This window comes from Sceloporus undulatus, chromosome 4 (genome assembly GCF_019175285.1).
Source record: "Sceloporus undulatus isolate JIND9_A2432 ecotype Alabama chromosome 4, SceUnd_v1.1, whole genome shotgun sequence".
Classification (NCBI taxonomy): Eukaryota; Metazoa; Chordata; class Lepidosauria; order Squamata; family Phrynosomatidae; genus Sceloporus; species Sceloporus undulatus.
The window spans coordinates 153341228-153363002 of record NC_056525.1 but is presented as its reverse complement, the minus strand read 5'-3'; the positions used below and the strand labels follow the sequence as shown (position 1 = coordinate 153363002).

The following is a 21775-nucleotide window of genomic DNA, read 5'->3' as shown; positions in this document are numbered from 1 at the left end:
AGGGTGATAAATATAAATTGCCACTAGTTGCTTTATAGACCCAATGAGCTGGAAGTCAGAGCTGAGAAGAGAGAGCTCTAAGCTAGTCAAGCAAATCAAGGTTAATAGCTGGCTAGTGGTTCCTTCTCATGTGACCATAGAAGTGTTGGCTTCTGGACTGTGCTTGCTGCCTCATAGCCTGTCACAGTGTTTGGAATAAGGTGTGACCTATTTATTCCTAGAATTAGCCAATCAAAACAGTACTTTGTGAACTTCATTCAAGACAAGCAGGCACTTGGTATGTGTGTAAATATACCCTGTACCAGAAAGGCTTAGCAGGATCCTGCAAAGCAGAGTCATAGACTGGATTTCTTCAAACTCAGGAAGATTGACAAACCACCCTTGAGTCTTGGATTAATGCTTTAAAAAAATCTTTAGGAATGTCAGAAAGCGAGGACCTTGGACAAAGTGAAAGGTACTGTAACTTAACTTTCTAGGTTTCCTTTTTGGCTATTTTTCATTTTTATTACAGAGACATTAGCTAAATTTTAGCTGTGACTCTCCTATAGATAAACTGTTTACTTGGTTCCGTATCTGAGTGGAACTCAGTCTAAAGACCTAGGTGACAATTACAGTGTAAAGATCTGTGTTTTTTAGAGAGATGAAATTGGAAACTAGAATTGCTTAAGATAATGACATTATGTTCTGTGACTTCTAAAAAGTCACTGCCCACCCTTGCCCTCCACTGAAGCTGCCAACATAAGAGACCTGAAATGTCAGAGACACAAATAACTCTAGTGTACTCTTTTATTGACAGATGCATAACTTATTACTAGTAGAAAGGGCACAGTGTTCTTGTGAGAAATGCCTATGGAATGCCTTGAAGCTTAAGTCTCAGGCTATAATGTGAAATTTTCTGGGATGATCCAGAGCATACGAAAAACAACTCTTGTACATGAACCTTTCCAAGGATTCAGAAGTAAAATATCTTCATTTATGATTCTCCACTTGCTTACAACTATTAGTCATCTGTGTACAGTAGTAATCTGGGAGAAAAAATCAGCAAATAAAAGCTAAGAATAATGTACAGTATATGAATTTTTATCTAGATGGCAAAGTTCCCAACATTACCACACTCATAAGAGAATTTAATCTTTTCATTGATGAAATTAGAAAGTGTAAGGGGACTATCCTTTTTGGTAGGTGAGATCAGAACTGATGTATTGCAACTAAAAAAAAGACTCCAAAGAAACAACATTGGTCAATAAAAGGCTAGTATTTCATGATGCAAAATCTAGGAACATGACAAGATTGATTGATCTGGTTTATATCAAAATAAATTTGAATCATTGACCATTTGGACTTAAAGAGAAAGAAGTTTTTGCTTGTGTTTTTTTTTAATCATGTTTTTTAATGTAATGGATAAATACTGCCAGACTGAATATTTGTCCAGAAATAAATTTTAATTGAATACTTGCTCAGAAATAGTCAAGATTCAAATTATATACAGCTTTTTTTAATGAAATTTATCCTTTTAAATTATAAAACAGCATTAAGATGGAAACAGGTTTGATTGCAAGCTGCATCTGATTAGAGACAATTTATACACATGGAAGAGTAAAGCAACAAAGTACATACTGAAGCTGCATTTGAAACAGCTGTAGAGATCTATCATCCTTATAGTTTAGGCTTCTGTTGTTTCTTTAGATCTTGGTTTTACTGTCAGAATTTTAAAGATAGAGGGAGCTTTGTTGAGGGGAAGAGGAGGTAAGATAGTTCAGGCTCTGATGGTGTAAATGCACATGGGTGTGTAAAATGTCTAAAATATTGAGGACAGGAGTACCAGATAAGCAAGACAAAGGTTTTACTGATAGCTTAACTATTAACAGTTCAGACAACTTAACTCTCAGAACAATCTCCATTTTTCCCATAATTAATAGTCCTAAATTCAGCCTTCAAAAACTTATTCTGTGTAGAAACAAAGACTAAATAATTGTCTTTGACCAATTAAGTACCTCTAATATGCTCTTGATAACCTGGATTATGAGAAAGTAATGTGACTGCCATGTGTCATGGGTGTCTGACAAGGTTTTGTCATTTCTGTAAGAAATGCCTGAATGGATGTAATGTATGATTTCTTTCCTGCCAACCCCACCAATCTTTTTTTAGGAGTCTTATTGACCTGAAGGGAGCAGGCTTTGGGCTATTGGGAACTTTTTTGTTCTTGTTTTGTTACAACACAGTTCAGAGTTAGGTGCAAGTTTGTGGAGAGAGCTGTTCTGTGGAGGAAACTACCCACCATATCCCATGTGCCAGATACAATATTTACAAAGAATAAGATACACAAGTAACTCTTTGAAACAACCACTTAGTATTCCCATTTCACAGGTGAAATTATAGTGATTTGTAAAGTGTTAGTCAGAAAGTCTTGGAGAACTACTGCAAACAGAAATCTACCAGTGCAACAAGAACAGCAGTGTGGTTTATTGCAGTCTGAGACTGAGAAATATGCCACAGAAGCTTAAAAGGAACACTCAGCAAGAAAAAGTAGACCATTTATACCATTGTATGCTTAATAAAATTGGGATCTTTATTTTTTTCTATCTCCTAATGTGTGCTAAAATTGAGAAAAAAGTGACACTCTTTCAGAATAAAAGGATGATGAATCTCTAAGGCAGTAAGAAACCTGCAAATGAGTTTCCATAAAAGGATGTTATCAGAAGAGAGATTAACTGTTCTCTGCAATCTTTATTCACAACACAGTGCAGAAGAATATGCTCAGCTGTTTGTGGTGCTTCCTCTCCACACAAAACTATTTGTTCATTAACTAGGATCTTATTAAGAGATCTACCTGTAAATCCTAATCTACCTTCTGAACTTGCAGACCTCTTCTGCTTCAGGATGCTAGGAGAGGTTTGCTGATAAGTGCCAGCATGCTGCTGTCATTCCGTCCTACTCCCTCTTATGCATTATGGCCTTGATTTTTCAGTGTCTGCACAGGCTCAAACTACGGGTAACGGAAGCAGGGCACATTTATTTAAACATGAGTCTGTCCAACTCACATATAAAGCGCATACAAATGAGGGAAATGTGCATTGCCTACATAAGTGTAGTTTTCTTTGAGCTGGGCTTGCTTTCAGTAATGGAACCTGGCTGGAGACAAAGGAGAAGTTTCACCATATTTCTCTTCAAACTGGATGCCTACCTCTCCACTTTATATATAATTAGACCAGGGGTGGCAGTCATCTAGCCCTTTGGCTGCTTATGATCCACAAGGTCAGTTCTCTAGCCTCAGGGTTCCTCCCAGATCCTTCATGCCCCCTTTATATTAGCTTAAAAATAAGAATTTCTCCTCCAGTGCAAGATATGGATACTTGCCACACCTTGTTCTAGCAAGGTTTTTAAACCACTCGTCTCCATTGGGAAATGACTTTCTGGTCACTTCCAAATTCATTGGGGGAGATGATGCTGGGATTGGTATGATGCCTTACAGAGCCCAATCATGCCCCCACATTTGGTTGGATCATATGAGCTCTTTTGCAGGCACCATCTTGTGAAAAAATCCATTGTTCTTACAGTGAGATAAGAACCCAGTGATGATTATTCAAGTCTTTGGGGTCTCTAGATCACAATATCGTCTTTTGTGACATTTCTTATGATGGCCTGGAAGCTTCACTTACTGCAGAAAGGTGGACCTTTTCTTCATAAGAACTAGTTTGGAGGGAGCAAATGACACAAAAGCAGCAGCAGTCTTGTATAACATCCTTTGATTTGTCACAACCTTTAAGTCAGTTGAGATGGTTTTATTCATTGTACTATCCCTGTATCCAATTCCCAGATAGCTAGAGATGGCATGTAGTATCACTGGGAGGAGGAATAGCGTTTGTAAAGCAGAACTGGATTCTTAATTGCTACGCTTAAGGGCAGCAGGCCTATAGAGATGTAGCCGCACTGCAAAATTAAAGTAGTTAGCCACCACTGTAACTGTCATGACTATCCTGTAGAATCCTGGGATTTGTAGTTTGGTGAGATATTCAGCCTCTCTGCTGACTCACCAAACTACAGATCCCAGGATTCCGTAAGATAGAAATATAGCTGTTAAAATTGTGTCGAACTGTATTAATTCTGCAGTGTAACTACACCCTGAGATCAGTGGATCAATGGCTTCATTTAACATAAGATCATTTTTTGGGGGTGTTCCTAACAAAAACCTCCTAACAAAATGAATAAAACCCAATAATATTCAAGCAGCTTTTCAAAGGTATCTGTGGTCTCTCTCAGACTCACTATTCAGCTGATAGGTCAGATCAGGTCCCAGTAGACTGATCCGCATGAATATAAAATGTGACCATTCTTATGTTGTGGATGGGAGCATAATGGTGGCAGTGCAGTAGGGTGTGTTCCAAAGAGCTCTGGCATTTCCCTCTCTTTTAATATTGTTTTATCTGGCATATTCATATTTGTTTCTTGTTTGCTTTATTGATTTGTTTTGCTTTCCTTTTCCTAGTTTGCCTCACTTGTTCTATTTTAATTCAATTTATCACCTGTTTGGAGGAGTTTTCCTCTTACTCTTGTTGTTTTTTAAAATTGTACAGTTGGACCTTAGTATCCATGGGTGCTTCCTTCCAGATCCCCCCCAAATTACGAAAAATGTCGGACCCGTTTTCCCTAATAGTGGTGTGATGTGTCCACGGTCCTATCAACATAACATTGGGGCACATTTTTAAATGGTTAGTCTGTGGATAGCTGCAGGTGGCAGGAGATATTATTGTCATTAGTCATATATAGGGATGGCAGAATGCCAAGTAAAAATGGAATAATTAACCTGGTTGACTATATTTGATGAATATGCCACATGGCATTTCAGTTTGCCTGCATGGAAGTGAATGTTTAAGTGGAGTGATCAAATGGCACATCCTCAAACTAAGCACCTTGGTCAGTAGTTAGCAATTGCTATTTTTGATGGTTCATCTGTATGCCTAGGGATATGCCAGAAATCTCCACTCCTGTGTATCTTTATTTCTTCACTAGCAGCTGGATGGAAATTGTTGTCTGAAACTCAAAATGCTTCTGCACTCTTGTCTTCCTAGCCTCCTCTCACCTTACTACCACTTCCTACTCACATTTTTAAATTCTTCTCTTAATTCCCTTTACTCCCCCTTTCTGTCCTTATTTTGCTTCTGCACTCTCTACTTGAGGAATAATCATAATCTTGATTGTTTGGATTAATCTGTAATAAAAGAAAAGGTAATATTGGATAGTTTGGTGAATCTTTGGTGACCTTTTGGCACCTATGATCTTCTATTCCTCCCCTGCCTGTTCAAGTGCCTGGTGAAGTATTTGAGTGGGGTTTTAAAAGCTTTCCCATCACAAACAATGGGAAATTGTGGTGGTGGTTGTTATTGTTATTTCTATGGATCGAATTAAGGATGCCAGTGACATGCCAATTGAAGCCCTCTGTTTGATTCTTAAATAATCTAGGTATCATGATTCTAATTGTGAAAAATCAAACATTGCAAAAAAGGCAAGCAAAGGAATAGCAGACCATGCTTGACAGAAAAGTTGTTGTTTTGTTTTGTTTTAAACTGGGTACAGATTGATAACTGGCACTGCAGTAGTAATGCATAAGAGTATGTTTGCATGACTAATAATAAACAATGAGCATGGCTTGCATTCTGGTTCCTGAAGGAGCAGTCTGACAAGTAGGTTACCGTCTGCCAGTAGCAACAGCCTTTAGGACAGTGATTACACCTGAGCCCATAGTCTACCATATAGGCCCTGCATTATTCAAATTTTGGTAACCTACATGTGCAAATACCAAATTCATTTTTAAGCACCAAGTTTTAGCTTCTTCAAAAATATGCACATGTTAAAAGTTGATGTTGCTAGTGTGGTCTCAGAGGTATGAGGCGGGAAACTGAGAAGTACAGACATTTCACATAACATAGAACCTTTGGTATTCTCATTCCTATAGGAAATATGAGATTGCTTCATAGCTTTTGGAAAGAAAGAAAGAAAGAAAGAAAGAAAGAAAGAATTGTCAGAAAATATAGTACTAATTTAGAAATGACTGACATTCTCTAGATTAAATTTAACATAAACTAGGGATTTAAAGAATGGAAAAAAACTTGTTGGCATATGTTTTAGTAGAGAAGTATTTATGTAGAGGAAGTCCATAGAAACTCACTACAAATTCTTCCTTTGATTGTGTGACATATGGAAGTAAAATGAAAAAATACTGGTTTAATGTAAAGCTAGGTGTTCAGTTGCCATAAAAAGTTTAAAGAAGAGGGAGAGAAGGAGAAGGGAAGCAAGTAAGGTAGGAGGCTGGCTGTAATCCTATCATAATTCTTATTCTTTGGTCATTCTTATAAAATAATGCTTTATAAAGTATTTGACCCATAGCTGATCAGTCAGTTCATCAAAGTTTTACAATTGCATTAAGCAGTATGTGTTCAGTCCTCCACAGTGCTTAGCTAATGTTCTCTGACTGTGCCTACTTGCTCTACAGCAGTGGTTCCCAACCTGTGGGTTGGGACCTCTTTGGGGGTCGAATGACCCTTTCACAGGGGTCGCCTGAGACCATCGGAAAACACATATTTGCATGTAGCAATGAAAATAATTGTATGGTTGGGGGTCGCCACAACATGAGGAACTGTATTAAAGGGTCGTGGTATTAGAAAGGTTGGGAACCACTGCTCTACAGAAATCAGTGTACAAAACCAAAATCTTTATTTCTGTACAGAAGGGCTCCCATGCATTTGTCTTTAATTTGTAGTTTTATTAGCATTGGAAAAAGATCATAGTGTCACTTTCCTTAGGTTGAATCTGTAATTCATTCCTAAACTAGGTTTTTAGTGTCCTTTTTGCCTAAATGTATGTATGTCTGTGAAGGCTGCCACTTCAGCTTCTATTAAAATAAATATGGCTCCAAACTGCTGAACAGTATTTTATTCTGAAGGTACTGAATGCACAGGTGTGTTACTAAGCAGAAAAATAAGAGGCAGCTCCTTCTTCCCTTTCAGATATCTGAAATAAATATTTTGCACCCTATAGTGTATAATCCCCCAAAAAGAGACATTGTGTGAAACAGTAGCAGCTTCTGGCATTAAAACCTGGCATAGTGTTTCGCACATTATATGCAACAAATTTTATAGCTGATTCTGATATCTCTCATTGTTGTTGTTAACTGGCTAGCTAATGGATGCTTGCTGTAATAATTGGGATGATACGCATCACCTAACTTTCTCAATACAAAACTGTGCGCATTTGTTTGCAGATATTTCCCTTGGGAATTGTTGGTTCCCTGTGTTATTTTCAACTTGCAACTTGCTACACATTGGTCATCTCTAAATTGTAATGGGTCTGGCTAGTGTGCATAGACTAGTTTTTTCCTAGCACCACCTTTTAATGTGACATCACACCCCTCCTGTGGAGTACTGTTAAGGGATATGTGGTACATGAATGAGAAGTCTGTGTGGGGTGAGCAAGTGGAGAAAGTCAATCTGTGAATGATTCTTGGATCACTAGTACAAGGAAAATTCACCAAAGTCAATCAGCACTTCCGCCACAGGAAGTTTCTGTGTTGGTTTCCCAGCATCTTTATGAAGGAGCCTTTATATTTGTTCCTAACAGAACTAGTAGAAATAGAGCTTTCCTCCAACCCCTTATTATGCTGCGGCTTCAAACTAATGCCTTAATAAAAACTGCTTTAGATTCAGTCCCAAACAAACATTTCCTTCCTTTTCTGTGTTCAGCTTGGGTTTTAAAAAAAAACAACCATCAGTTCATGAGAGAAAACAGCTTTTTCTCAGTGTTAAAATATAGTTCTCCAGCAAATGTAGGGTTTGGAAATAGGGAGTGTGGGGGTGGAATGTAGAACCATGTACTCTATTACCTTTAGAACAAACAGCATTAAAAGTTACATTAGGCCATTATCATTCATTTCCCCATTGCAAGTCTATTACTTAAAGGTGCTGGGAATCCTGAAAGCTGTGTAATTGCTCACATTTTGTTATAATCCCTTATTTACCACATCATGCCATTGCTTCATTTTAATTGGGAGCAAAGCTGATGTGTCCATATACATCCAAACCTGATACATGACTAGAAGATTCCAGCGAGAATTAGGAAGGTGTTTTGGGCTTTCTTTCTTTCTTTCTTTGGTCAGTAATATGAGATGTTATTGACCTTTCTAAGAAAAACTCAGTGGCGTTATTTTGCCCGTAACACATGTCTGGTTACAACCGGACAGCATGAGACCATTAGTCATTTTCAGAGAACCTGATGGAACTGAATCTCCTGGCCAGCATTTGAGGACTGTGATGGGCTGTGACATCTGTTTGTCTTAAATGCTAGGAGACGGCTCGAGTAAGTGCCTCCCTGTCTCTATCTTAGGCAGCTCTTTCACCGGAGAATAAAGTCCAAAGCTTCGAATCAAGCATTCTCGTTGGCTCCATTTGCTAAATAGTTCTGTCACTATGGGCAAGAATGTTCTTTGAAGCTGGGACAGGATTATCCCAGAAGAAGCATGTTGAGAATGTGAAGGGCAAAATAGACACAGCCAACATGAAATGAGGCAACAGGATTGTGTAACTGGCATAGAGCTTGGAAGAGTTTGGGGGTTTTTTAAAGACAAAAACTGTCCAAATCCCACAGCTAGTGTGGCCCATGGCTATGCTGGCTGGGGGGGCTCTTGGAATTGCAGTCCAAAAGATAACTGTCCCAAGCTCTGAACTGGTACCTTTGTCCTTAGGCAGGCATCCAAGGACAGCGCATGGTGTACTGAGGCTATTTCACCTTCAGGTCACTCTCTTCCCCCTCATTCAAAGGGGAAATCGGCATTTGTGTGAGGTCAATAACTTCTGCAAAATGCCACCAACAAATTTGTATCCTTCCTGACTTTAAAACTGAAAGCACATCAATCCAGTGATGTACAGTTTTGGCTTATCCAATATTGATAACCCTCAGCTCTTGAACCCTGAGGCATTCATGAGTGCCTGTTTTGTAGTATGGGTGCAAAGCAGCCTGTGACAAGTCAAGCAGATGTGATCCTCTTGCCTGTCTATGTGTATTTTCTAACAGTCAGTTTCTCACCCTGTTAGGAAGTGTGAGCAAGGAGATGATGGAAGACCACTCTCGTGTAGTGGTTTGAGTGTTGAACTAGGACTCTGGAGACCAGAGTTTGAATCCTGGCTTGACCATGAAAACCCACTGGGTGACCTTAGGCAAGTGATACAGTCTCAGCCTCAGAGGATGGCAATACCAAACCCCATCGGAAGAAACTTGCCAAGAAAACCCAATGACAGGGTCACCTTAGGGTTGTTATAAGTCAGAAACGGCTTGAAGGCACATAGCAGCAGCAGCAGCAGGTCAGTCCTGTTGTGTAGCAGTGGGTAAAATGTACAACACAGGGATCAACAAAAATTTGTTTTGTCATCCAGGGGCATGGAAGCATTTTCACAGTTTTTGAGGGGGTAGACTTTTTTTTGGGAGGGAGCAGTAAAGGCCTATTTTTAAATCTCTGGTCAATTCCTGTTTTTAAAAAAAGACCTCTCCAGGCCCAGAGGGCCAAAAGCATAGTGAAAATGCCCCTCACATCCCCATAGGATGTTTGGGGCAATACTTTCAAGGGTGGTGCAGTTGGGAAGGTGTGGACCTCCAGGGTCTCCTGTAGAGCTAATGTGGCCCCCTCACTCTCACACTTGCCCACCCTGGTGTAGTGCTTCCAGGGTCAGAATGCCAGCATATTTAGATTGGTAAGGATGGTGGTGCCATCTTCCCTGCCGCATGCTCCCTTATTCCCTCTTAATTTAGCTGCAGTCTTACATTAGTAGTTGTGGGGTGGTGGGTTTTCTTGGTAGCTAACAGAGGGACCCTGGTTGTTATGTAAAGTCTGAGGTAGTGGGCAATTTAAGAACATTACTTTTGCAAAAGGTTTGCTTCTGGTGGAAATAAAAATTACCAGAATTGGATTACTGACAGGAAACAATCCACATGCCTGTGTTTTCTGTTTGTCCTTGAAGGTGTGACTGTTATGATGAATATTTGCTGTGTCCTTCAACATTTAGGCCTACTCCCTTGCCCCTAGCAATCTTTACATCCTGCTTGGAGGATTCAGCTGTCTTTCCAACATGGACTAGAATTCTTTGCCTATCAAGAGAAAAGGGTGAGCCATGGAAAAGTCCTTTTGACATCTTGGTACACCTAACAGTGGTGAAAGTATTCACGGGTGTGCCTTCATTTTATGTCTGCCTATTTTGTTCACTGAGTGCCTCTTACTGTCACTGAGCTTACAGACCTTTCTGCACCACACACCACAATACATGCTCATAAATCTGGGTGGCAAAATGCTTGAGCTACTCAGTCGTGACAGAAAATTTGCAATGAATTTGAGCTCAAGGGAAAAAAATTATCAGTCTTATGATAAGAGAATGCTTGCACTTTTATAGTGGCTACAGTTGTGAACTGTTTTTTTTTGTTGTTGTTGTTGTTGTTGTTGTATTTTTGAAGAATAACTGGAAATAGACGAGACAGTTTGAACACAGAATAAATTGTGTACATTTCTTTTTCAAAACTATTTGTCTTTTGCAGCTGGGAAGTCATTGATTCCAAATCTGAATACAGGCTCCGGCTGAATCAATGTTTAGAAGAAGCGATGATAAGTTTCTCCATATTTCTCCAAGAAATGTCTCACTTCAAGGAGCAGAATCCTGGCAAGGTAAAATGAGACCTAGGATATATTTCATTCCACTTTCAATAACCTGCCATTAACAGTACAGTCTGATACATGACTCTTGACACTCAGGAATAAATTTCAGTGGACCTTACTCTCTGGTACATATGCATAGAAAGGCAACCTAAGGAAATTACTAGAGCAATTTACGGTTACAGTAAGTTATAGTAAGCTTAGTGACAATGTCTAGTGGGAATGATATATGAATTTCCAAAGAATGTAAAAATACTACTATTTGTTGTCATTACACTGTTATGAACAGCTGGCTCAATAACATAAAGCCATCTAAACTGTTGCTTGGATCAGAATGTGTTTGTGTTTATGAATTCTTGTGACATTCAAGCAGTGTAGGGTCCAACAGGGATTGAGACTGAGATTGATGGAATTTCTGGAGCTATTGGATTGTCCTCAACTGTATGCCATCTGAGAGTTCTGTTGTAAAAAAATTTGCTGGTGTGCACCATTTGGGTTATGGCAGTATAACTACTTGGGAGAGCAAATTGGGTTGACTTCACTATGGAACTTGCAAAGCTACAGTTAGGAATGATGCAAGGGCAAAAGTAATGTGAGGATCACATTAGTTTGTTGCTTTTGCTTTTATTTTTCAGCTGACTTTTACATAATGAATAGGAGAATTATTTCTAAACTGGAGTGCATATGTGCATGGCCACATCTTTTGCCCAAGTGGGATATGGGAGCAGAGGAGATGGTTAGGGTGGGCAGAAGGGAAATTAGGGCACTGAAACAATCCCTTGTTTCATCCCCAAGTTCTTTTAGTTGAGAATTTGAGAGTTGCACCCAGAAGTAGTTGGTGGCTCCCATGTCAGTGGAGTAGTGAAATCACTCCAGATTTTCATCCAGGCTTTTATAAAGCTATCCTATTCAGAGGTTCATTTCCATGGAGAGCTCTTTTAAAGATAGAGAATACTGGAATTGATTCAATGTCTCACTGATATGGGAGCCACACCACTGGCTGCACAATGCACAAAATTCTCAGGTCACAAAGGAATGTCTGAAGAAACAGAGATCAATGTTAGCCCTAAATGCATAGTTTCCATTTCCATAAGAAATCCTTCCTGCCTGGAGAGGCCTTCACCAAATCTTCTCAGACTGTGTCACGATCCTCCTCAGGGTTCTCCAAGCAGCAGTTTCCTTGGAACCACCAGACATAACTCTTGATCTGCATAAAAGGCAGCCTCTTCCCTGCTGGTCCCCTCCTTGCAATACAGTACTTTATTTGGAGATGGCGAGAAGGCTAATCTCCCACTTTTCCTGTTAAAGCCATAACAGTGGGAGACAGTCTTGAGCTGCAGAAGAAGCTTTCTCCAAACATCCTTTCCAAACCCACACAGGCTTATTTTTTGTGGGACAAAGGACAAGGAAAGGAAAAGAAAAAAAAAAAGAGAAAATAGCTTTTGTTCTTCCATATGGATCCAATTTATATGGTACAGATTGCACTACTTGCTATAACAAGCATTTTCACTGCTCTTCTAATGCCTATACGTAAACAATACTGAGAGTGAAGTTGTTTCTGCTGACAAACATATAAGAAGCCCTGTTTAGCATAAATATTAGATGTGGCAGAAATGATCTAATTGTACTACTCTTAATTGCTACTTTTCTTGAACAGTTTTGCCTCCTAGTCTGCAGCGTGTGCACATTCTTCACAATCTTAGGAAGTTATGTTCCTGGAATTGTGCTCTCTTATCTTGTAGGTAAGTTCTCCCCAGTTTTTAAGATACACAGCAGGTAATCTTTTTGAAGTCTCAAGATTTCCATAGTAATAAGCATAATCATATTCCTCACAACATTCAGAATTGCAAATGAGATCCTCAGTAAGGAGACAAAATTACATTTTCCCTTCCCACCAACAAAAGATTGTGGCTTACCTGCTAGGTACAGTCGGCACTTCTTATACACGGATTTGTTATACATGGATTCAAGCATACACGGTTTGAAAATGTTCAAAAAAAAGTATAAATTTCAAATATCAAACTTTGATTTTCCATTTTTTATATGGGACACCATTTTGCTATGAGATCGTATTTAATGGGTCTTGAGCATACACGGATATTGTTATATACGGGGGATCTTGGAACCAAACCCCGGCATATAACAAGAGTCCACTGTATATAGGTTACTGACAAATTTGAAGGTTTTCTTTAAGGGCAGAAATCTGGTACTCCAGTATAAAAGAAACAGCTTTTCTTTCATCCAAAAAAGTACAAATAAACTTCTCGGCATTTCATGATGCAATTTGATGTGTACTCCTCAGAAAATTTAATCCCACTGACTGGTGTATCTTACTTTTAAACACATAGGCATCCAGTTTCACTGTCAAGAGTGTTAAGATGCTTCATATACCAATAAATTGTGTAACAATTCAGTAAAGTAATTATGGTAGTATTATTCTCATCTTGCAGATGGGAGAGTGAAACAAGGATTTTTTGCTTCACTGTACATTCCCTTTCCCACTGCATCTCTCTGCTGTTAGATCAACTCTACTAAATCCCTCTGATGCTCAGGATCTCATATGATAAACATACATAGTGTTTTATGTAACTTAGTAGATATGGCTAACTTGAATATACACTGACAGTATATGTTTTTGTATGGAAATTGTTTTACATATTTTAAGGAATATTTTAAATGCATGTTTGCAAATTATATTGCTGAAACATATTGTTTTGTCTGCCTGTTGTAAAATGTTGTATAACTTGCTGTCTCACTTCCTTTACAGTACTATGTGCCTTTTTATGTCCACTCTTCATGTGCAATGAATTTGGACAGAAGGTATATGGCAATATTAAGCCACTACTGCTGAAAATGGACTTTGGTATTGGGGACTATATCCATCAGAAACTGAAAGAGAGAGCTGGTAAGCAAGCAGCCCATATAATTTCCATGACAAATACCTGTAGAAAGAATAGCTGTGCTGATTTTGAAGTTGTTAGTTTATCCACTTGATGTAAATGAAAAAGAAATACTCATCCCCCCATCTTAGGAACTCTCTCAGTGTGTATAGGAATAAAATTTCAGAATGGTTTTAGTAGCTATGTATTATGAAGAACTGGATGGATGAAATATCTGTTTAAACCAATAGTGAATACATTGAATCTTTGTGTGTGTGTGTATTTCAATGCAAGTTAGAGCTGAGAATCAATTGATTTGTGTAGCAAGGTATGCAAACAAAACTAATTCAGTGTACCTGGTTTCCCAGAAATGATAAAAACAAAGCTGGCAGAAGATGACAGTGAACTGGACATATCAGCTCTGTGCCCTAAGGTCAGTTGTGTCTTTAGAGAATAAAGGAACATCTTGTCTGTTACATTATTTTTCTTCTCCCTCCCCGCAAGCACTTCTTCATAGCTTTCTAGTTTGCTTAATACAGTGGTGCCTCGGGTTACGAAATTAATTCGTTCCGCCATTCCTTTCGTAACCCGAAAATTTCGTAACCCGAAAAGGCTTTCCGTTAGCACTGGAAAGCCTATAGCTGCACTTTGCAGCATTTGAATTTCGCGCCGAAATGAATTTCGTAACCCGAAAAATATTTTGTAACCCGAAAGTTTTTTCCAATCCAACTTTTTCGTATCCCGGAAATTTCGTAACCCGATCATTTCGTATCCCGAGGCACCACTGTACTCTTGTAACATACACTCTGGAATTCTGAAACATTTCTTGCAGCCTAAATATTTTCATCTTTACAGTCGGCCCTTTGTATCTATGAATTTGTTATCTACAGATTCAGCCATCCACAGCTTGAAAATGTTAAAAAAAAATACCTGGAAAGCAAACTTTGTTTTTCCCATTTTATATACGCCATTTATTACTACACCATTGTATATAATGGGACGAACATCTACAGATTTTATTATCCATAGGGGATCCTGGAACCAAACCACAGTGGATACCAAGGGCCAACTTTACTTGCAAGCATGTTTCACTAAGATCACTTACTCCATGTTAGCTGTACATAGGCTTGCATCTTGGAGTAGCTGGAGATGCTGAAAATAGAAGTCAAGCCTTCCTTCTCACCAAGCAGGTACAATTAGAGCTCTGATGTTATCTTGCATGCACCTAAGGTATTGTTGTCCCTTTCCCACAAGAAAGATACACCAGACTGTAATCTTCCCATTCATATATGTTTTTTGCATCCTGGGTGATCAGATATGATAGGATTGGGCAAAGTGTGGCCCACAGGACAAACATAGTCCTCCAGACCCATTGGTGTGCCTCCGAAGCCTCTGGAGACCCCTTCAAAGGTTCAAACACCCCCAAACCCAAGGTGTGTTAGTATTGCCTATTGCAGTTTGCTGAATGCAAGACGTGACTTACCGCAGCCACAGAGACAGTCCTGTTTTTTTCTTTCAGCACCCTCCATGCCTTATCTTTCTCCATTGGTACTTTTTTCCTGTAGCCACAAAATATCTACTGACCCCCCTGCTTTGTGACCTCTATCCTTCTTTTAACACCTTTACCAAAAGGGTGCTTCTGTCTCTTTCACATTCCTAGTCTCAGTGTTCTTCTCTTCTCCTCTAGTTACAACTTGGATGGGAAACCTCCAATGAATATCAAGTGCTATAGACTATATTTCAGAGGAAGGAACTGGCAAAACCACCCCTGAGTACAGTATTTCTTGTCTAAGAAAATCCTATGAAATGCGTGAGGTCGCCATAGGTTGGCAGGCAACTTGAAGGAGCATGCACACACATATTTGTAATGAATTAAATTAAATTTTAAAATAATTAATATAACCTTTTCTTTAAATAAAAACAAAAACAAAAAGAGTATGGCCGTCCAGCTCTTCGAAAACCCCAAATGTAGCCCCCATCTCCCATGCAGTTCCCCACCCTTGAGATACAGGCATCAAAATCCTACTTTTGTCAAGCATACAAGGCTGAGGGATCACAGAAACCCATTTCCATTCTCCCCATGGCTTGCTGCCATCACCCACGTCATTCCTTCTCCTTACCTTTTGTATAGGGGCCACTGCATGAAGCCCTTATTAAACAGCAGTTTTCTAGTATACAAAGTATTCAGATTGGACATAAGAGTGCAGTTGTTCTACCTTCAAGTCAGTTCTGATTTATAGTGACCGCTGGATTTATTGTTACAGTGGACCCTTGTTATATGCTGGGGTTTGTTTCCAAGATGCCCCGTGGATAACAAAATCCGTACATGTTCAAGTCCCATTAAATATAATGACATAGCAAAATAGTGTCCTTTATAAAAAATAGAAAATCAAGGTTTGATATGTGAAATTTATACTTTTTTGGAACATTTTCAAACCATGGATGCTTGAATCCGTATATAAAAAAATCCGTGTATAAGAAGGGTCGACTGTACTGCTTAATTTAGCAGCATTGGAATATAAATGGAATGAATGAATCAATTTATTCACTCTTCATTATTAGCAGAAGAAAGTCAGTTGAATATACAGTAAACATATTCTTATGTTGGTGAGGAGTTGAATCCACCTCCACATGTCATTTTCCTAGTTTTCCTTTAATAGCTGTAAGCAAACTATAACTATGGAAGGGTTTCTTTTGTCATCCTAACTTTCCTAAGAAATAGTTACAATTTAGTTATTTCTCCATCCTCTTAAAAATAAGGATTTTTTTTACTATACTGTGGCAAGCAAGATAGTTATTGAATATAATACATTTAAAGTACGCTAATGTGACATTAAAACATTATTTCTATACTGTTCAGAGATTGTATCTTGATTTTGCTCCTTATATAGGTAGTCAGAGGGCCTGCTTACCCTAAAAGCACCAGATGTTGTCTGATCTTGAGAGCCAAACAGGTTCAGCCCTGGTTAGTACTTGGATGGGAGACCACCAAAAGTACCAGGTGCTGTAGGCTATCTTTCAGAGAAATGAACTGGCAAAACTGCCTCTGAATGTTCCTTGCTTTAAAAAAATCTTATGAAATTCATGTGCTCACCATAAGTCAACAGGTGACTTGAAGGCACATGACACACACATAGGTAGTCAGAAGATTACTTTTCAGGAGCATGAACAGGGATATTTTATAAGTTTACAATGTAGGTATTCACATCTAGCTGAGAATCTAAGGATGTCATGTTTGACAGTTTGGTTTTTCAACTACAGGTTAGTCTTACAGCCGTGGCCAAAGAGTTGTCTGTATCAGATACAGATGTATCAGAGGTATCTTGGACTGATAATGGAACTTTCAATTTATCAGAGGGAAACACTCCACAGACAGACACGTCTGATGGTAAGCACTATTACTTCATCATCTTCTGTTTTTTTAACAGATGAGGGTGATCGGCAAATAAATATATACGTCAAAGTTACGTCATTTAAAAGTACTGTATGTGTACAGTGCACTACATCTTTTCATATGCCATGACCAGTTACTTTGAGTTCTTCATATCAATGGAAATTGCACCCAGATCTGAGTGTGCATGCGGCGAATGTTCAGGAAGCACCTGATGTCCTAGAACTGCTGAAGCAAAGCAGGTGCAAACCTGATTAGATACCTGGATGGAAGACTATCAGAAAGAGAAAGATACAGTAAATATTTTAAAAGAAATTAAATGCAATTTGAGCATATTGCTATACATCTAGCTAATTGACAATCAGTCCTCTGTGACCAGGAACCCAGTCTGCAACCCAGAATTCATTTCTTTCACATTTCTCTCTTCAGCTCTGTGTTCTTTCAGATTTGCTTTTTAGTCAGTCATTCTGCTTTAACCCACAGGCAGAGGTTTTGAATGTTGCTGGAAGTGAGAATGAATATTATTTATTCCAATGTTTATCAGACTGTACTAAAGTATACTACATTGTATCACAGATTAAGAAGGTGGTGATTTCTCCTCTTTTCTGTTTAATAGATTTTGATCGTCCCAGTGATCACGAGGAAGCTTTCATAAGAGACCTTACAGAATTTCCATCTGTGGAAAATGGCATGGGAACAAATGATGAAGATGATTCCAGCATTGGTCTGCCTGTTCAGCAAGAGAAGAAAAAGGAACACCTCTCAACAACCACATTGAACCCGGGCACCAGGCCGGAGAGGGAGGGGCACTCTGCAGCAGGCCTCTCCTTGCCTTTGATCAACAACCAGGCCTTCAACATAGTGACAGCCATTGCCAGTGATGTTGTGACATCCGTGGTGTCAGCAGCTGTCAGAGACCAGTTGCAGTCCATGCAGCCAGACCCCAATTTAATTGAAGAGACAGACACAGAGGAAGGAGATGATTTTGAACTGCTTGACCAGTCGGAGCTTGAGCAGATGGAAAGTGAACTGGGGCTTACCAAAGGCCAGAAAGCAGAGCCGGAGGAAAAGAAGAAGTCCTCAGGCTTCCTCTCAAACTTGCTTGGAGGACATTAATATGCAAATTGGAGCTGCTTCATAGTATATAGCCAAACAAAATACAGACAACGTGAGAGGCAAAAAAAGGGGCGGGGAGATGAGCTGCAAGCTCCATCTATTTTAGATGTGCTGTAATGTCCTTCATACAGAGTGAACTAACTTGTTATAGATCAGTTGATGCTGGTAGTTTTGTTTCCAATAGTGATGCCATAGAAATGGGGGGGGGGACCCTTTTGGCTATAACCAAATCCTCTTCACCTTCAGCCTGTTTACTCTTGTTTTTCAAGTATATAGACAGCAGTGCTTCAGGGAGAGAAAATATCGAAACAGGAAACAAAAAGCCATCATGTCCTAGTTGCCTCCTGTGTAGCAGAATATCAAAACCTCCAGAGTGAACAAGGGACTAAATGCTCTTACAAATATCATGAAATGAGGATGTCATCATCAAAATGGATTGCCATTTTGTGTTTTCATTACCTGTCTAAATTTCCTGATATTCTTATTGGCTAGGACAGGAATATGTATTTTCTAATTTTGGCAAGTTGCAGAGGTTTTAAAGCCTTACAGAACAAGCTGATGTTATGCTTCCTCCATGTTCCATCTGAAACCTCGCACTAGGCCCCAGAGAGCAAGACAAAATACTGTGTTTGAGACTATATATGCCATCTCTGTGTAGTATGTGTGTATCCAGTGTGATGCTGACTTTGGGTTACAAGGATGGGGAAATGGGAAAGATCAATATTGATGTTAGATAGGCAGTCTCTTTACTTCCAGTTCCATCCATTGTATGATCTTTTTGTTTCAAAACATAGAATTGCAGCTAAAACTCTACAGACAGACTTTTGATAATTAGTTCTTCTACAAAAAGAAATACAGAACATATCTGGCATATAAATAGTATATATTACGATAAAACACTCCTAATTCCTTGCATATTCTGTGGCAGACTTTGGGTCATTTTAAAAATGTAACATAATTTATATTTCCTGGTTTACCTGTTAAAATTGATGGGAACAGGCAGTGTCTTAACAATGTAAACCGAAGTTTAAAGGAAGAAATGCCACTAGTTTTAGTAACATAGTATAAAAAGCCAGCAACATGAGGGACCATATCATCTCTTTTGACTAATCTTGGACTGTTACAGAGTTTTACTGGCATTCTAATATATAAGAAGTGTTACGTGTGCCCTTTCACCCCCAGTTTAGCGGGTGATTTTCTGCCATAGCAGCCATTAGACAGCCTCCATATAGTGAATATTTCTGTAGGATATGCTGCTGTGTTTTTTTGGGGAGGAGGGGGGATTGCTAGAAGCTCAGTTTTTTCTCCCTTCACTCCTGTTCCATCCAAGGTGTTTAATGTGACCCCAGACAAACAAGACCAAATAACCCTAGTGTCAGCTCTCACTCTGTATTAGCTTGGTTAAGGTATCTCCATACCCCTTGGCAGGATGATACTACTACCGCACATTAGATGTAAATGTATATGGAAGTGGTTGCCTATGACAATGCAGATTTGAGCACAGACTCAGATGGACATGTGTTTGTTGTGGATTATGCTGGTGTCTCCCAAATGGGTATCAGCCATTCTTTCTATTGGTCAAACTGGTACTTTCATTCTTTAGCCCAGAGTCACATGGTTGAATTGATTCCCTGCAAAAGATGAGAGATATAAGCATGATCCTAAGCATATCTACTCTATAGCAAGTCCCACCCACTTCCGCAGGACTTACGCCTTAGTAAGTGTGTTTAGGATTGCAGCCTGTATTAGTAAAATCACTTCATAATGCAAGATTCTGGCTGTGGTTACCAATCAAATACTCCCCCATATACATGTTTTCTCAGGTTTTTATGTAGTTTTAGCTTTGATTTTATTGGGATCATCTCTCAGGTTTTTGATGAATTTATGAAGGAGCAGAGGACTACTTTATCTTACAGAATATTTCCTAGATAAGGGTATGGTTAAGAGAATAGAGATATTTCCTAAATAGAGATATGCTACAGAGAAAATCATGGTAATCCCTGTCTCTTTTTAAACATGTGCTTCCTGTTCATGGTGGAGATAGAGATTATGATTATTGTTTATATAATTTATTTCCCATTGGGACTCAAGTTAATTCACAACATGATTAACTGATAAAAACATGAGATGCTATATTAAAATACATTGAAACAGATTATGAAACATTATTGAATTGAACACAATTTAAAAACTCATTAATGAAGTACAGTACAACTTTCACCCACCCAAGAGCTAATCAGAGAGAATGAAACCTTACCCATTATTTGGATAAGGCTGCAATTTTAGTCACTCTTACTTGGGAGTAAGTAACACATCATTCAGTGGGATTTACTTTTGAGTAAGCATGCACTGAGTTGCACTGATAAGAGCTGAGTCTATTTTACAAGGCAATAGGAAAGGGTTGGAAGAAGAATGATAAATGAACTGGTAGAGCATCATCCCAGTTGTGTTGTATATTGTAACTGTGTGCACTTTATTGTTTTATTTAAAACGTTTCAGGGATTTCCAAATATCAGATATAATGGTACTTTTCTAAGGAATAAAGTTCCATCTACCAGTGAAAGCAGCTGGAGGGCCTGCTTGAGACGTGTAAATAATTCTCTTTCTGGTATCAGGACTAAAAGTACAGTCCTGAGATGATGAAATAAAACCCCAGTCTTGAAAACATTTGTGTAGCTGCACTGATTCCCAATCTTCAGTGGGTTGGGATTGACATCTCGGGAAATTAATTTACAGCATACCCAAGGGTTTGGCATCATCACTGGAGCAGATACAGAAACATGCATTTTCAACAGTTTACTGAAGTAGAAACTGCCTTTCAACACCCTTTCATTTCAAAAGAGGTTCAAGAAATGCAAGCCGCCTACCAGCTGAATGATTTATGTGGCTCTTTGGAATCTGCTGGCATTTACTGAGAATATAAAACATAAGCACTGATTTCTCCTCATTTAGTATTTTAATGATATCTGCTATGCTCAACCATACTGCTGGATATAGTCCACCATTTTAGCTTTCATTCACTCCATAATGTGTTTGTATGTGCTTTAAGTCACCTGTCAACTTGTGACAATCTCATGTATACCACACAATTTTCTTAGGCAAGGAATATTCACAGGTAGTTTGACATTGCCTTCCTCTGAGATATAGCTTACACCACATGCTATTCCTTCTTGGTCCCCTATCCAAGTAGTAACCAGGGCTGACCCTGCTTAGCTTCAAAGATCAGACACAAGTGCTATAAGTGGCTAATGTTATTTTAACTCTGAACAATCTTTGTAAAATGCTTTCTGTTTTACAGACTGCATGGCTGATCCAGAAATGAGTGATGAAGTTTCAAGTACTTGGACAAATACCCAACTAGTCTGGCAGAACAGGCACAGCTCTATTAAAACAGCCACCCACCACTTTGCAATGGATCGCTTTTCAACTATTCACTTCACTGATATTAAATTATTACCAGAACCCATTTATCCAATTAATGGTCCACTCTTTCGACAAATATAAGCACAAATATACCGTAAGTATGAATAGTTGTATAGTGCTGTGTTATAAGTGCATGATGACACCAGAAACAACCTCTACAGTACAGAGTACACAGACTGAACTAAAATATGGCACTTTGCACAATACTTTTGTGAGTATGTGCTGCTTTTTTTAAATTTGGCACCAGCTTTTTGTCTGTGTACTGTATACTGTGGAAGT

At 38.9% G+C, this 21775-nt stretch overlaps 1 protein-coding gene across 2 annotated transcripts in view; it reads left to right on the top strand.

Annotated features, from left to right (window-relative positions):
* Positions 1-20738, top strand: part of RETREG1 (reticulophagy regulator 1) — a 57880-nt gene extending 37142 nt beyond the window's left edge. Inside the window, exons 1-7 of one of the 2 annotated variants that reach the window (XM_042462371.1) lie at positions 68-454; positions 10573-10699; positions 12345-12429; positions 13455-13592; positions 13935-13999; positions 16828-16954; positions 17574-20738. In XM_042462371.1, the coding sequence (XP_042318305.1) occupies positions 420-454; positions 10573-10699; positions 12345-12429; positions 13455-13592; positions 13935-13999; positions 16828-16954; positions 17574-18073 (1077 nt within the window). In that variant the 5' untranslated portion in view covers positions 68-419 and the 3' untranslated portion in view covers positions 18074-20738. Of the gene's footprint in view, positions 1-67; positions 455-10572; positions 10700-12344; positions 12430-13454; positions 13593-13934; positions 14000-16827; positions 16955-17573 lie in introns of those variants that run through there. The other variant, XM_042462370.1, reaches the window with a different exon arrangement.
* The last annotated feature ends 1037 nt before the right edge of the window (positions 20739-21775 follow it).